This window comes from Coregonus lavaretus, assembly GCF_964263955.1.
Source record: "Coregonus lavaretus genome assembly, chromosome: 32".
Classification (NCBI taxonomy): domain Eukaryota; kingdom Metazoa; phylum Chordata; class Actinopteri; order Salmoniformes; family Salmonidae; genus Coregonus; species Coregonus lavaretus.
The window spans coordinates 23,665,229-23,682,190 of NC_140019.1; the positions used below are offsets into that span (position 1 = coordinate 23,665,229).

The window sequence follows — 16,962 nt, forward strand, 5'->3', positions numbered from 1 at the left end:
TCAACAACCTAGGTTTACCCATCTGTTTGAGTTGACCCCACTGAAGTCCTTCAAACCCCTCAAGCCCCTTCATGGTCTACAGGGGGCTGTATTGAACCCCTAGGGTGTCTCTGCAGTTTACGACACTAACAGAATCCACACACTGGAATTTAGTGGGAAGACCGAGACCATTAAATCTCCTAGATTTACTCCACTGCTGAAAAGGACAGGGTCATACCGTAAAGTAAAGTATGTTCTATCCACAGGATGAGGAACATGTCTGAAGGGAAGGAGGGAGACTATAGCCGTAACACAGGATGAGGAACATGGCTGAAGGGAAGGAGGGAGACTATAGCTGTAACACAGGATGAGGAACATGTCTGAAGGGAAGGTGGAGACTATAGCCGTAACACAGGACGAGGAACATGGCTGAAGGGAAGGAGGGAGACTATAGCCGTAACACAGGATGAGGAACATGGCTGAAGGGAAGGAGGGAGACTATAGCCGTAACACAGGATGAGGAACATGGCTGAAGGGAAGGAGGGAGACTATAGCCATAACACAGGATGAGGAACATGGCTGAAGGGAAGGAGGGAGACTATAGCCGTAACACAGGATGAGGAACATGGCTGAAGGGAAGGAGGGAGACTATAGCCATAACACAGGATGAGGAACATGGCTGAAGGGAAGGAGGGAGACTATAGCCGTAACACAGGATGAGGAACATGGCTGAAGGGAAGGAGGGAGACTATAGCCATAACACAGGATGAGGAACATGGCTGAAGGGAAGGAGGGAGACTATAGCCATAACACAGGATGAGGAACATGGCTGAAGGGAAGGAGGGAGACTATAGCCGTAACACAGGATGAGGAACATGGCTGAAGGGAAGGAGGGAGACTATAGCCGTAACACAGGATGAGGAACATGGCTGAAGGGAAGGAGGGAGACTATAGCCATAACACAGGATGAGGAACATGGCTGAAGGGAAGGAGGGAGACTATAGCCGTAACACAGGATGAGGAACATGGCTGAAGGGAAGGAGGGAGACTATAGCCATAACACAGGATGAGGAACATGGCTGAAGGGAAGGAGGGAGACTATAGCCATAACACAGGATGAGGAACATGGCTGAAGGGAAGGAGGGAGACTATAGCCGTAACACAGGATGAGGAACATGGCTGAAGGGAAGGAGGGAGACTATAGCTGTAACACAGGTGTTCCCACAATGTGAAGAATGGAGTTGACACGTTTATCGCGGGCTGGGTGGGAGGATGCATGCGATTTACAATAAGTAGTTTACTGTAGTTATTTAATTGTTTATTTACTGTATCTATCTTAAATAATTCATCAGAGTAGATCTAATGGGGATTAAAGATCTCTGGACCACAGTCTTTTTTAATAGAGAATAAATGATTGGTTAAGCCCCTCAGAACTGTGAATATATCAACTGGCAAACATATCTAGTCAGTGTTGTAAAATGTGCATGTAATGTACAGTTAGCCTGGCTAACAAAGCCAAACTCTGTAGCCATATGGCCAGTAAGCGTGTCGTGTACTTCACTCACTATTGTACCACATGGTCTGGCGTGCCAGGCTACTTACTGTACAGTATAATCTGTACATAAAGTGCTATATAAATGCAACTCTTATTGTGCCGTGCAGCAAGGAAAGACAGCTGAGGGTACAGCTTATGTCATGACAGTAACCTGAAGGTGGTGTAAAAAATGGTAAACACTTACTCGCACAGCAGAATCCCATTCTCCAGGCCTCCCCTGGAGTCCTTGGCACTGAAGCATCTGCCTGTGACCGCCTGTCAATCAAAAAGGAAAACCAAAGGTGTCAGTTCCCTTGTTCCTATTCAACCTCTCAGGTACTGTAGAGTCAGTAAGTAGTCCTGCAGTAGCTATGCCTTCTCCTCCTTCTCAGTGTACAACAGTATTTTCTCTTTCAAAGACATGAGTCATTCCTCAGTTGAAGATAAATAACTATAAAATGCTACGTTATTTAACATTTAGCTACTTCAATAGCAATATGAAGAAGCACGGCCGGCCGAAGAGGATTAAGGAGAAGGTACAGTAAACTGACACTCACACGTCTACTGTGCTACTGTACATCAATGTCCATAAACCAAAAACCCCTCTGTGGGAAACAGGCTTCAAACACAATCGTCTTTGTTCCTGGTGTTTCAAAGCTTTTCCTCTGCAAATCTCCAGAGAAAAACTCCAGAGCAAAGAGGAAAGAACAAGAAACTAGAAGGCTATCCAGTCACCCTCACTCATTGACAGGGCTAGCTAACAAGCTGTTCGTTAACAACCTTGATGTAAGCTGCCATCATCCCCACTAAATGGCTCTCTGGGGCTGTTCCAGGCCTGTAATTGGATGTGACACAAGGGATTTATCTCTCGTAGTAGTCCAATAGTCTCTTCGTGGGGGAAAGCTGCACATTTGTCTAAATGTGTCACTGTGGTCTAAAGCTCAAAATAGGACAATTGGATGTATAGACTAGGCTGTATTGTTCCAATGTACATTTGTTATTTTCAGTCTTAACTGAAACACATTTTATAGCATCCAATGACCACAGTATGCTTCTATACTTCATACTAGTAGCAGGTGTAATATCATAGAACAGCATCTAAAAAGCTCCTCTCAATTTCAAGCATGGTAACACTTGGAGAAAGCATTTACTGATGTCAGCACACAACTCACGATCGAAACCTCAGCAAGTTAGAGTACCTTGATCTCTTGACCCGGGCCCGGTTTCCCAAAAGCATCTTAAGGCTAAGTTCTTCGTTAGAACCTTCGTAGGAGCATCGTTAAATCTTCGAGCTGTTTCCCAAAACCATAGTTACTAAAGTTGCACTTGGAAATGCTCGTAATCTAACGCCTGCCTCAGACCACTCGTAGAACAACTAAGTGCGTAGTCAGAAGCTTTTTTGCCTTCCCACTTCATACACAGAAGATCTCCACTAAACATAGAATCACACGGTTTATCCATCTCTTTGTGACTGCCAATAACTTCAGAACAAAGTTGACTACAAATACAACGTTGCTGATGTCTTAGCAATTGATACAAACAAGCGACGTATAAAAATATGCTTAAAATGAAAACCGAGATGATTGCATTCTTTCGATCCTATCAGTATCGACACATGCTCCAACAACGCACTTTGTGACCGTTTTCTCTGCGTGGTGTTTTGGGAAACGGATGTTACATCTTCGGCCGTTGCAGGAAAGATACATTGTTAAAACATTCGTAAGCCTAAATTCCATCGCCATCGGGAAACTGGACCCCGGAAGGATATGCGTACACAAGGACATCCTCCTCACACATACGCACACACACACAAATCCTGTCAAAAACATTGTTTACAACACACACACGTGCACGCACACACAGTCCCAAACTAATTACAACCATCTTACTTAAATATCAGCAGCACTTAATAAACAACCTCCCTTCATTCAAAAATTATCTCTAATCTCCCCGCTGTAAGGGTGTAACAGTCTGGCTTCTGTCCCTCTCCTGGACGCAACCTGGACTCGAACCAGGGACCCTCTGAACACAACAACTGCCTCCCATGAAGCATCATTACCCTATCGCTCCACAAAAGCCACAGCCCTTGCAGAACCGCTACTTCTAGGTCTCAGAGAAAGTGACGTCACCGATTGAACCGCTACTGGCGCGCACCGCTAACTAGCTAGCTAGACATTTCACACCGGTTACAAGTGCAAGACCAATTTAAAAGTAATTTATTTTCTGAGGCGCATAGTAAACATAGCCATTTAAAAAGTGGAGCTGTTCGGACCATTCTTTTTGGAAGCCAAAACAATTAAGGGATTAAATTCCCTGACTGGTCCCGTTACATGTATTTGTACAGCTGTGGAAAAAGTGTGGAGATACGGGATATACAACGACTGGCTGGCTGGGGTGTGCATTTCTGTCAGTTCTTTGGCTTGTTTGGACTTGGACGGCGTACAAAAGAAATGGACTGCTGTGTGACAGTGAGTAGGCCAACATGTTGATGTGTTGGGTGGCAGGAAACAAGGCCTACTGCCTGGAGTATGTGTGCTGACATTGGGGACTTTCACTAATACTATTCACAGCGGTGGCTGAGAATAGTGAACCAGGCATTGTCTGTCCATTGACTACACAAAAGTGATGAGAGATGACATTCTATTGGAGGTCTGTGACTCACTGTGTGAGGTCCAAACATCCTAACACTAAACTGTCAGAAAGCATATAGTCCACATTATGACCATATAATTTATAATTGCTGTATAGTTTTCAGTGTATAATAATACAGTGCAATGTCGATTAATACAGTGTCATTTTGAGAGAACAGGTTTCTTCCAGTTCAGACTCAAAAGTAAAGTATCAGCCTATATTTGTTTAATACAGCAGAATATTTCACTATAGTGAGGATGACGATGATTCAGCAACGCCTGATATATTTCTTAGCTAAAATTGCCGGTAATGGCAGTGTCTGCAAGGCTTGAATAATGTCAACCTGGCTGTCCACTGATTCACCTGATGCGGTAACCTCGAGACCTAGAGACCTAGAGGGCATCAGCAGATAGCTGTGTTTCATCAACTGAACAGGGCTGGGGATACAGTATGACATCTGGTTATTTGACTATAGTGAGAGCTGAGAGAGACAACAGAGACCCGGTAAGGAAGCCGGTAGAATTTGCCCAGGCCTTTGGCCCACCAACACACCCTGGCTTACCTCATCATAGGAGCTTCTGGCTGGCGCAACCAGGGGGCCTGATCTCTAACGCAGGCCTCTCCTGGCTAATATAGCCCCTGTGGGACTTTTATCAGGAAGCCTTGGCAGTAAAACTTTAATTAGTTCCTAGCACACCAAGGGAGGGTCCATAGACTGGAGCTATACTGTTACTGACAGGTTCAATCAAATAAACACACCCAGGAGAGTTTGACCCCAAAGTCCAATTGACCCTTTAGTCTAGTTTAAAGATGAAAACCCTTTAGTCTCGTTCGATAAATGGATCTATCTTACAGATTGCCTCCAATTACCTCTGATTTAGAAAGAAACATAGACAGAAACGAAGTAATGATGAGTTATTCTGACCAAGTGACCAAGGTCACAACCAGTGTCCATGCCCAGTGAAGTTGTTGGTAACTTTTGGACCCCAGGTTTCAAAACAGCGGGGTCATCTGAGGGGGCTCAATTAGACTGTGGAATGTGTCGCCTTTGTTGTCTTCAGCGGAATGCGGCCCGATGCTTGTTGTCCACAATGCTTGGCCGCATTGTTCCACAAACAATCATTGTTTTTCTTACTTCCCATCCCCATGGACCCCTTTAATGACCAAACAGAAGCGATTCTCATGGTTTCGTATCCAAGTGTATCAGTTCCAGTACTTTCTCATGCTCGCAGGGAGTAAGGCTCCATTGGAGCAAAATAGCATAGACATACTTTTAAAGGAAGCAACAGAAAAGCTTTGCTCTTTATCCCGAGCCAGGAAAACCAAGGACTCTGAAGAGTAAATCGACAAAGGCCTTGTTCTACTTTGATGACTTCAAGTGTCCTAGATCTGAGGAGTCTGGGAAATATGGTCCCCCAAAGGAGAAGCAGTTTGTGACTATTTGTTTCTTCTGAAGAACTGTCTGGTCCGGTTGTTCAAGCCAAGCACAGGGAATGAGCAATGAAACATGAGGTATTGCTTGCTTTCCATTCTGGCTAATCCAATCTACAATATTATTGTTCATACAATGTAAAAGAAAATCCATTAGAAACAAAATTGCATAACAAAATGGACTCTGAGGCCCGTATCAAAATAGACAAGGTATACTACTCTACCTGCAAGTTCAATTCCAGATCCAGTGATCAAGACATACAAACTTCCCTAGACAAAATCCTCAGTGACATAAGACCCATGCGAGGGCCAACTTTTTCCTGAACAGATGTCTCTCTTTGTGGAAATAGTCTTAACTGGACACCCTAGGGCCCTGCCATTAAAAACAGTTCCATTTCATCACCACAGTAATCTCTGGGGCATTTCCCTTGAAGGCTACCTGTCCCAAATTAATAACCGGTAATTCCAGGTTTTCGTGACTGCAGGAGTGCAAAACCCTATTTACCACGAGCCCCTGAGGCAAAGCGTGATCCACCTGTTCCAGGGTTGATAGCTGTTCACTCCAGGGCTCATAAACAGAGACGTGCGCTCCTCGAAACTGCATGTCCTGGTCTGCTTTGTCAAATTGGATCTGCCATTAAGGTTTTTTGTATGGGCCCATTGCATAATACTGACTACCTTACATCATGCACATCAAAAACACACACACATACACGTACAGATGTGGGATCTTAATTTGATCACTTTTTTGTTGAATTTTCCTGCGCCGTAGAAAATGCAGATGATCTTCATGATTTACATAAATCCACAGAAAACCCGCACTAAAACACAGATATATTAACAGTATTACATTTTTCATGTAGCCTACTTTTGTCCAGCTAATAGCATAACCACAGATCAAGCAACATTATGGACTAAACGTTCAAATCCTGTTGCTGCAGGATTATTTTGCTACGACAATACTGGTCAAAATAAGATCCTACACCTGTACATTCTGGCCATCAGCCTATAATTGTTCTAATTTGCAAAACATGACAAAACATTGCACATCTACGGAAACATTGTGACTACCAAGTTTTACCAATATATAGCTACAATAAAAATCTCTGGACCCCTCTCAAACCATCCCTGCCCTCCCCTGTCCCTTGGCCTAGAGACAAATGTACAACATGTCTACACCGTTAGGAAAAAAGCTGAACCTAAAAGGGCTCTTCGGCTGTCCCCACAGGAGAACCCTTTGAAGAAACCTTTATAGTTCCAGGTAGAACCCCTTTCGTTCCAGGTAGAACCCTTTTAGGTTCCATGTAGAAGCCTTTCCACAGAGGGTTCTACCTGGAACCAAAAAGGGTTCTCCTATGGGGACAGCTGAAGAACCCTTTTTTCTAAGAGTGTATGGTACAATAAAACACATCCAAGGACACCAACATCAGCGTATTGTGGATCCTCAGTTTCTAGGAATTCCATGCGTGGGGTCTCTCTTATTTCTTAGAGTTCGTCAAACCATTTGGGGCTTCAACAGTTCAGCCAAAGGGCAAGAGAGGGATTTGTCCAGGATCCACCATCCGAACCTTTTCACACGCTGCCACTGCTGCTATTCTCAAAGGAAACCAACTGTCTTTGGATGTCTAGCAGCTAGCCCCCTCTATTGTGACTATGGGCTGGATGCCCTGTGGCTTGACACATATATTATAGACTGGGGTGGGAGGGAGTTAGTGGCTGTGCTTGATGCCACCACTGTGGTAACTCAGGGGGCGGCTGTTAACTTTAAGGAGGCTTTGCAGCACTGCAGTGGGTGAGAATAGATTACACATCTCCACCACAGCTGCCCTCCTCTACGGTCCCAAAGGCTGCTGGGATAGCGGTTGGCGGCTGGAGTATTGTGACCTACTTTCTGCTTTTAGCACTAGCCCAGTGGTGCTATTCTATTCTATTAAGGAGTGGGAGGAAGAGGGGGATGAGGAGAGGGTGGTGGAGAAGAGCTAGCCTCGTTTGGTAGTAGAAATGCATGACCTCTGGGCAAGAATTGGTTAACATTTCTAACAGTTTCCTCGATATCTCTATTTTTTGCATTTGCAAAAAGTAATCAACATACATTTGAACCACTAATCAATGAAACGGTCACAGGGTCACAAATCAACAAAAGGGTCATTGCCCAACTGATGGACTAACTGACAGATGGGAGAAACTTGACTGAATTGTACAATTATTATTTGGATAAAGCGTGATTCAGAGCAGCAAAACCTCCATATTTCTTCAACCAGAACACTATCCAAATGCCTGTGGTCTCACTTTTCTGTGAAAGGTCAATGCAGTTTCATTCCTTCCCTCCGAGTCCTCGGAAACTATTGGCCAGGCCTCCCGTCAAGGAGTGAATTTCCATAAAACTGAAAAATTAGATGCTTTTTTCCACAGCTTTATGATATTTCCCCTGTTCTGCCGCCCCTCTCTCCCTCCTGTTCAAACAAAACGCAAAAAAAGGAAGACGCAAGGCTAGCGACTTAGCTTTAGCGTGCGGTGAACAGGGATGAGCTACAATATACTGTCATCACATTCAAACCTATGGCGCAAGAAGAGGAGAGAGGCTGGACCATCTGGAGAGAATGTGTAGGCCGGTAAAAAAGAAAAATTTGTATCTTCTTTGTCTACTTTGGGTTCATTGATGTGGTCTTGGCAGAGGCTGTATCAGATTTGGAAACTGGTCCTCAGGCTTGCTGAAGATCTATATAGTAAATCACCCAAGTGGAGGTCAAAAGTATTTTGAGGCTGACGTCCAATAGATACAAGCTAATACAGCGAGCGCACATGTGAAAGTTGGGACAGGAATACTTGCTTGACAGCTAGGTAACATTGCCTCACAGCCCTGCACTGTGCAAAAAAAGGAATAAATACCATAAACCTCACAATGCTCTGTGATATATTTATGTCTTAACTGTTCTTTTACAATGTCCTTGAGAAGGCAACGACACAAAGTCTACAGCCTACCTCTATATCAGCCTAAACATGTACAGTACATATACACATCTAGATTTTTATGCAGGACTTGAGCAGGAGTCAGCTATGAGGAAACGCCAAAGGTATAACTGAACTAAACCACAACACAGGCTTGCCAGAGGCAGAACAAAAGCCTTTTGTTAGGAAGGATCATCGCAGGTAATGACAGTTAATGGAGCACCATTACTGTGGTATTACACAGTTTAAATCAGAACGAGACCACAGCAAAGTCAAAACACAGTCTGTAAATCCCTCACCAAGACACACAATTAGAAGGCTTGCCATGAAAAACCACAGCTACTGATTGAGAAATTAGGGTAGGGTTTATTTGATTGCGGGCAATTTTTGTAGGCTTTGAGATCAGATTTAGAACTGTATACTGTTTTTGTTTTTTTACCTACTTGGAGCAAACTAGTGAACAACAATGCTTAGGCCTCTACTTCCAGCTTATACTTACTATCTACATTTTATGGACACAGTCAATTTTACAATAATTATATTTTGTTTGTTTTTTCTCCTGAACCGGTTTGCTTCTATATGCATATCTTTCTAACTGTGCTCTTTCACAAAAGCTCCCAACCTACAACCTATATACTTATTATGGACACAGTATGCTTACATTATTAGTTATCTTGTTATTATTTGTTGTTAGTTGTTATTAGTCCCATCCTTCAACTCCATTCAACACCTCCCATCTATCTCTTAACACCATCCATATAGGATTTCTATTTGCCATATATTTTTCAACTGTACTGTGATGTTTTACAAAAGTTCTGAACCTTTCTATTCTCATTGTTTCTACAGATTGTAAATTGAAAATAAACATTTTTGCTAAAAGTATTATTATATTATTGATCGATTGACTATGACTTTTCAGATCACCCAGTAGTGCTATCTGCAGGGTTAGCTCCAGGTAAATATTGCAATCCTTCAGCCATTCCTGGACCTGTGTCCAGAAACAAGCTACAAATGGACAGTACCAAAACAAATGATCTAATGATTCTGTCTCTTCGCAGCTAAATCTGCAGAGCTGGGAAGATTGTATCCCCCATATAAATAACATTCTATTGGTAGCAATAATTTTATATAATAATTTAAATTGAAAAATTATATGTTTTGAATCCGGCGTCGTTTTGCGTATTAGTTCATAAACACTATGCCATGGGATCGGTACGTCAGAAATCTCTTCCCAACTATTTTGCAATCTATATGGGATGGCTGTCAATCCTTTGGTCCTTAAATGAAACTGGTATACTTTGTTATTTATCACAGTTTTCTTTAACCAACTATGTTCTTTAATGCTAGGCCGACAGACAAGTTCCTTACATTTCCCCCCTTCCACTTTCCTCTTCAATTTTTGCGGTAATGCTGCAATTATTTGGTTGTAATTTTGGGTAGAGCAGACATTTCCATATGTTTTTGTTGGCTGCATGTGCGACATAACTCCACCAGTCCTACTGATGATATCATTTACGAAGATTATACCTTTTTTTATCAATTTGTGTATTTGAGTTTAACCACAATATTTGTTGCATTATTTGTTCTGTCGTTTCTGGAGGATTCAATTAAAATTGCAACCAACTTTCTATGGCTTGTTCTAGAAATAGTGATATTTGGGAGAACCACCGCATTTAACCATGGCAAGGTGACTGGGAATATTCAGAATACAAACAGTGTAGTTATTCCCTCCGTAAGGCAATTAAACAGGCAAAACGTCAGTACAGAGACAAAGTGGAGTCGCAATTCAACGGCTCAGACACGAGACGTATGTGGCAGGGTCTACAGACAATCACAGAGTACAAAGGCAAAACCAGCCACGTCACGGACACCGATGTCTTGCTTCCAGACGAGCTAAACACCTTCTTTGCCCGCTTTGAGGATAACACATTGCCACCGACGCAGCACGCTACCAAGGACTGTGGGCTCTCCTTCTCCGTGACAGACGTAAGACATTTAAGCGTGTTAACCCTCGCAAGGCTGCCGGCCTAGATGGCATCCCAAGCCGCGTCCTCAGAGCATGCGCAGACCAGCTGGCTGGAGAGTTTACGGACATATTCAATCTCTCCCTATCCCAGTCTGCTGTCCCCACTTGCTTCAAGATGTCCACCATTGTACCTGTACCCAAGAAAGCAAAGGTAACTTAACTAAATGACTATCGCCCCGTAGCACTCAATTCTGTCATCATGAAGTGCTTTGAGAGGCTAGTTAAGGATCACATCACCTCTACCTTACCTGACACCCTAGACCACTTAAATTTGCTTACCGCCGTAATAGATCCACAGACGATGCAATCGCCATCGCACTGCACACTGCCCTATCCCATCGGGACAAGAGGAATACCTATGTAAGAATTCTGTTCATTGACTATAGCTCAGCATTCAACACCATAGTACCCTCCAAGCTCATCATTAAGCTCGGGGCCATGGATCTGAACCCCGCCCTGTTCAACTGGGTCCTGGACTTCCTGAAGGGCCGCCCCCAGGTGGTGAAGGTAGGAAACAACACCTCCACTTCACTGATCGTCAACACAGGGGCCCCACAAGGGTGCGTGCTCGGGCCCCTCCTGTACTCCCTGTTCACCCATGTCTCCGTGGCCAAGCACGCCTCCAACTCAATCATCAAGTTTGCAGACGACAAAACAGTAGTAGGCCTGATTACCAACAATGACGAGCCTACAGGGAGGAGGTGAGGGCCCTGGGAGTGTGGTGCCAGGAAAACAACCTCTTACTCAACATCAACAAAACAAAGGAGCTGATCGTGGACATCAGGAAACAGCAGAGATAGCACGCCCCTATCCACATAGACGGGACCGCAGTGCAGAAGGTGGAAAGCTTCAAGATCCTCTGCATACACATTCACTGACGATCTGAAATGGTCCACCCACACAGACAGTGTGGTGAAGAAGGCACAACAGCGCCTCTTCAACCTCAGGAGGCTGAAGAAATTTGGCTTGGCACCTAAAACCCTCACAAACTTTTACAGATGCACAATTGAGAGCATCCTGTCGGGCTTTATCAACGCCTGGTACGGCAACTGCACCGCCTGCAACCGCAGGGCTCTCCAGAGGGTGGTGCGGTCTGCCCAACGCATCACCGGGGGCAAACTACCTGCCCTCCAGGACACCTACAGCACCCGCGATGTCACAGGAAGGCCAAAAAGATCATCAAGGATAACAACCACCCAAGCCACTGCCTGTTCACCCCGCTATCATCCAGAAGGCGAGGTCAGTACAGGTGCATCAAAGCTGGGACCGAGAGACTGAAAAACAGCTTCTATTTCAAGGCCATCAGACTGTTAAATAGCCATCACTAGGCGGCTTCCACCTGGTTACGTAACCCTGCACCTTAGAGGCTGCTGCCCAATATACATAGACTTGGAATCACTGGCCACTTTAATAATGGAACACTAGTCACTTTAATAATGTTCACATATTTTTGCTTTACTCATCTCATATGTATATACTGTATTCTATTCTACTGTATTTTAGTCTATGCCACTCCGACATTGCTCGTCCTAATATTTATATATTTCTTAATTCCATTCTTATACTTTTAGATTTGTCTGTATTGTGTGTATTGTTGTGAATTGTTAGATATTACTGCACTGTTGGATCTAGAAACACAAGCATTTCACTACACCCGCAATAACATCTGCTAAATATGTGTATGTGACCAATAAAATTTGATTTGATATAAAGTGTAGTAGAATTTGAATCAAATGTGATTGAGTTATATCATTAGCCTAAATTATGACTATCCAATCTAATCATCACATTAGGAATAGTAGGCAAATGCTAGGACGCATTGAATGCTTTATTATAAAGGTTAATTTTTATGGTGGAAATTAGTTTCCCCAAACAAGACGAGAAACGAAAAGCAAAATCACTAGCATATGTCAATCTACTATCCCCCATAGTAGAAAAGTTGACCTATTCTATTGGTCAGCTTGTTGTTCTGTGTGAGAAAGAAATAGCCAATTCCAAACTGACTCTGGGACAGTTGTGGGACGATAGATTCCAAATTCATACAACCTGTAGGTTTAGGCTACATCCAAAAAACGTTAAAAAGCAATGAGGCTCATGCAACAGATCAGAACGTTTAGCATAACATTTCATAAGCTACTGCACAAGGCACAATGTTCGTTCCATAATGCAGTATGAAAAATGTATGCACTCACTAACTGTAAGTTGCTCTGGATAAGAGCGTCTGCTAAATGACTAAAATGTAAATGTAAATGCAATTAGTGGGTAAACACCATTGTAAGCGGTTTCATGTGACAGAGATTAAAATATCTGTTGGAAATGTAGAAAGAGGGGAGATTTAAATATGCAACAACTAGCATGGGTTGCTAATATGACTAGGATTGTGCCTTTGGCTACTGGACAATGAAAGAAAATTGATTTGAAAACCAATAGAACATGTGAAAAAAAAGGTTACTGCTTTCAATGGCATGTGGAAGTCTTTATAAAATAATTGCCTGCATGTTTGGTTGGATTTTGGATAGGCTACTTTGAAGCAACGTAAGACATGCCTCATAATATGTAGTAAAACATTCAGGTTTCAAACAATGAAGTATATGTTTTCAAAAAGCTTTCTGCCCAATTGGCCCAGCGTCGTCCAGGTTTGGCCGGTGTAGGCAGTCATTGTAAATAAGAATTTGTTCTTAACTAACAATAAATGCCTGTCATTCAGCATAGGGCTCATCTCTCCTTACTCATCTAAGACTGTCTATTGCTAGGTCATGCCCAGTCTGCTTGCTAATGCTAATGCTAATGCTAACATACAGTACCACTGTGTTCTCTAAGCCTCTCCCGTAGGTGTAGGAGGGTGTGGGATAGGATGTGCATCATTCCACGTTCCCAGGGTTCTCATTACAGTTGTTATGACTGCAGCTTAGCGTTTGGGCCAGAGGGCTGGTTTGTTAGGGATACTAATACATGAGTTTCAAAAGCCATGGGGTGTAGCCACTACCTCTGAGACCAAGGAATATACGGATATAATGAATGAGTAGAAAATAAGGGATTTTTATATTTTGGGATTTTGATCTTTGAAAGAAGGAATGGAAAGAATGCATATCACGTGACAGAAGGAAGTGGTTAGTTTCCAAAGCATTGTGAATGCTGACAAATACAGACACACACACATATACACACACACACAGAGACGCATACATGTAGGGAGTGTGGGAAGAGTGAGAACACACTGCTGTCAAAACCAGAGCACAAGTAGTGTTCAACACCTCTTCACTGCTGCAGTCTCATTCACACACACACACACTGCTGCCTTCTGTTTCATCACTGAACACTCACACACACACACACACACACACAGCACTCTCCACTTGCTCACAGTACCACCAACATTCCCAGGCCCATTTCCTGAGAGACTCATCTGCGTAGGAAACCTTACATAACCTCTGATTGGTCATCCATTACTCCCCCTCATCAAGAAAGATGTACTGCTTTTACTGGGAAAAGACAGACCCATAGAGAACCATATCATTTATTATCTTCAACCAGGTATTACTAGGTATACACATACACACAGAGACACACACATGCGCACATACACACACCTTTCTGTCTTGAATTAGAGAGGTTGGTAAAGGTGATACAGTGGATGGTACAGGTGTTATTTATCTCCTTCTACTTAGCTTTCTCCTCCAGCAATCTACGCAAACATGTGTGTTAAGTCTTGACACCTTGTTCTCCCTCTTGTTTTGACAAGCAGAGGTGAAAGACCACCTGACCTCTTGGTCACCCGTCAAACCTGTGTTTGCTGTTTCAGGCTTGATTGAAGGTCGAGGGGGTTAAGAATTCACCTCAGGGAGACTTGACTAACACTATAAAGATACTGTTGATCCATACTCAGGGAGGTGGCTTACAGTATGCTGTTGGTCCATACACAGGGAGGTGGCTTACAGTATGCTGTTGATCCATACTCAGGGAGGTGGCTTACAGTATGCTGTTGGTCCATACACAGGGAGGTGGCTTACAGTATGCTGTTGATCCATACTCAGGGAGGTGGCTTACAGTATGCTGTTGGTCCATACCCAGGGAGGTGGCTTACAGTATGCTGTTGGTCCATACACAGGGAGGTGGCTTACAGTATGCTGTTGATCCATACACAGGGAGGTGGCTTACAGTATGCTGTTGATCCATACTGTAGGTAGGTAGGTAGGTAGGTAGGTAGGTAGGTAGGTAGGTAGGTAGGTAGGTAGGTAGGTAGGTAGGTAGGTAGGTAGGTAGGTAGGTAGGTAGGTAGGAAGGTAGGTAGGTAGGTAGGAAGGAAGGAAGGAAGGATCCCTCATTTCCCTATATGGCTCTAACACACCTTATCTTTCCAATCAACCAATCAACTAATCCAGACCTTGATTGAAGCTGGGCTGGAACAAAAGCCTGTGTGCACCCTATAGAAGTGGAGTCACACTGATAGTGACAGTGGTGTAGTGTCACAGTAGGTTTACCTGTCAATCATACATATTTAACTGACTCAGGGACATAAGCACACAGCTCTAGCCTACATCTCAAGGTCTCTCTCGTTCCCTCTTCTCTTCAGGTTGTGTGAGAAAGTAGGGCCTTGGCTTTGAGACAAAGGGTGACTTTACGTTCATAGAAAATTATCTTGTATAGCGTCCTGAGTGAATGAGCTGGAAAAGTCGACAATTGAACTTCATGGCCATACTTACATGTCATACACAGTAACACAACATAAAAAATAATTATGTATTGGCAATCATTTGTCGATATAAAAAAAAAAATGCTAGCCTTGCCTACTAAGTTAATGTTCAAGGTCCCTCCATCCTAACCTGTAATGATCCCTTATCCAGGGGTGTCAAACTCATTCCATGGAGGGCCTAGTGTCTGCTGGTTTTTGTTTTTTCCTTTCAATTAAGATCTAGACAACCAGGTGTGGGGAGTTCCTTACTAATTAGTGACCTTAATTAATCAATCAAGTGCAAGGGAGGAGCTAAAACCCACAGCCGCTCGGCCCTCCATGGAATGAGTTTGACCTCTGCCTTATACAGTACGCAGAGGAGGCTGGTGAGGGGAGAATAGCTCATAATAATATCTGGAACGGAGTGAATTGAATGGCATCAAATTGAATGGCATATTTGATACCATTCCACCTATTCCGCTCCAGCCATTACCACGAGCCCGTCCTTCCCAATTAAGGTGCCACTAAGCTCCTGTGACAGTACGGTATATAATGTATTGTTCATATAGCAGGTTTAATATAGCTCCATATGAATGGTTGCCAAGTGTTTGACATGGTTCGAGAACAGTATTCCAATGTTGAATTGCAACATCAAAATCCACGGTGTGTTAGTGGCTGCAGTAACTGACTGTTGCTGTCTGCTTCCCTTCCTACAAAGCTTTAAGTGTTCTGTTGCATTATTCCCACTTGACAAAGGAAATCATTCTACTCAGGTGTAATTCACAGATTCCATGAAGCTAAAACACTACAGTAACACTACAACTTGAAATGAATTGGCATGTGCTTTCCAGACACGGCATACGCTTTTTCAGAGACAAACTGCGGCTGGTGGGTTCTTAGCCTCATGCAGAATGTACTGCTTCGCAGGAAGTAAGGTGTTACATCTAAAACACCCATCTAGCCATATAGTCTTCCACAGCTGACAGACTATTGGTCTTGGGGGCCCAATGTTTCACTGTGTCCAATCGGCGTGTGACCATGAAGTGTGGTGTGTGTGCGTTTGTGAGAATGTGTAAAATCCTGTTGCATGGAAGCATGACACAACAAAACACTAACAACGTAGAGCATTGCCAAACGAGGAACAGAAGAATGCCCACTACTGCTTAATACAGTCAGAGAGAGAGAGAGAGAGAGAGAGAGAGAGACAGAGAGAGAGAAACAGAGAGAGAAAGACAAAGAGACAGACAGAGAGAGAGAGAGAGAGAGAGAGAGAGAGAGACAGAGAGAGAGAGACAGAGAGAGAGAGAGAGAGACAGAGAGAGAGAGAGAGAGAGCGAGACAGAGAGACAGAGAGAGAGAGAGAGAGAGAGAGAGAGAGAGAGAGAGAGAGAGAGAGAGAGAGAGAGAGAGAAGAGATAAAGAGAGACAGAGAGAGGGAGAGGGAGATGGCGAGAGAGAGATGGAAAGAGAGGGAGAGCGAGAGAGGTTTAACATAGACAAGCAGAGAGAGGATTAAAGCAAGGGTGGAGACACTATATCAAACTCAATTGAAGGCTTTGGTCATGTGTGAGCGAAGCAAAACACAGAGACACAAAGGGGGACATGTGTATAACTCACAATGACAACAAGCGCTTGTTTAGGCTGCTATATCATTGGTATGCCACTTAACACACGCTTTGATCCAAAGGCACTCATAATAAGTGAATGCATACATTTTAGTATGTGATTCCTGCAGGAATT

At 43.5% G+C, this 16,962-nt stretch overlaps 1 protein-coding gene across 1 annotated transcript in view; it reads right to left on the bottom strand.

The window, feature by feature from the left end:
• LOC311107732 (LIM and calponin homology domains-containing protein 1-like) overlaps positions 1-16,962 on the bottom strand; it is a gene marked incomplete at its 5' end in the record, with an annotated part of 115,785 nt that overhangs the window by 64,974 nt on the left and 33,849 nt on the right. The window contains one exon of the mRNA XM_084150248.1: positions 1,719-1,789. Within this exon, the coding sequence (XP_084006374.1) occupies positions 1,719-1,789 (71 nt within the window). The remainder of the gene's footprint in view (positions 1-1,718; positions 1,790-16,962) is intronic.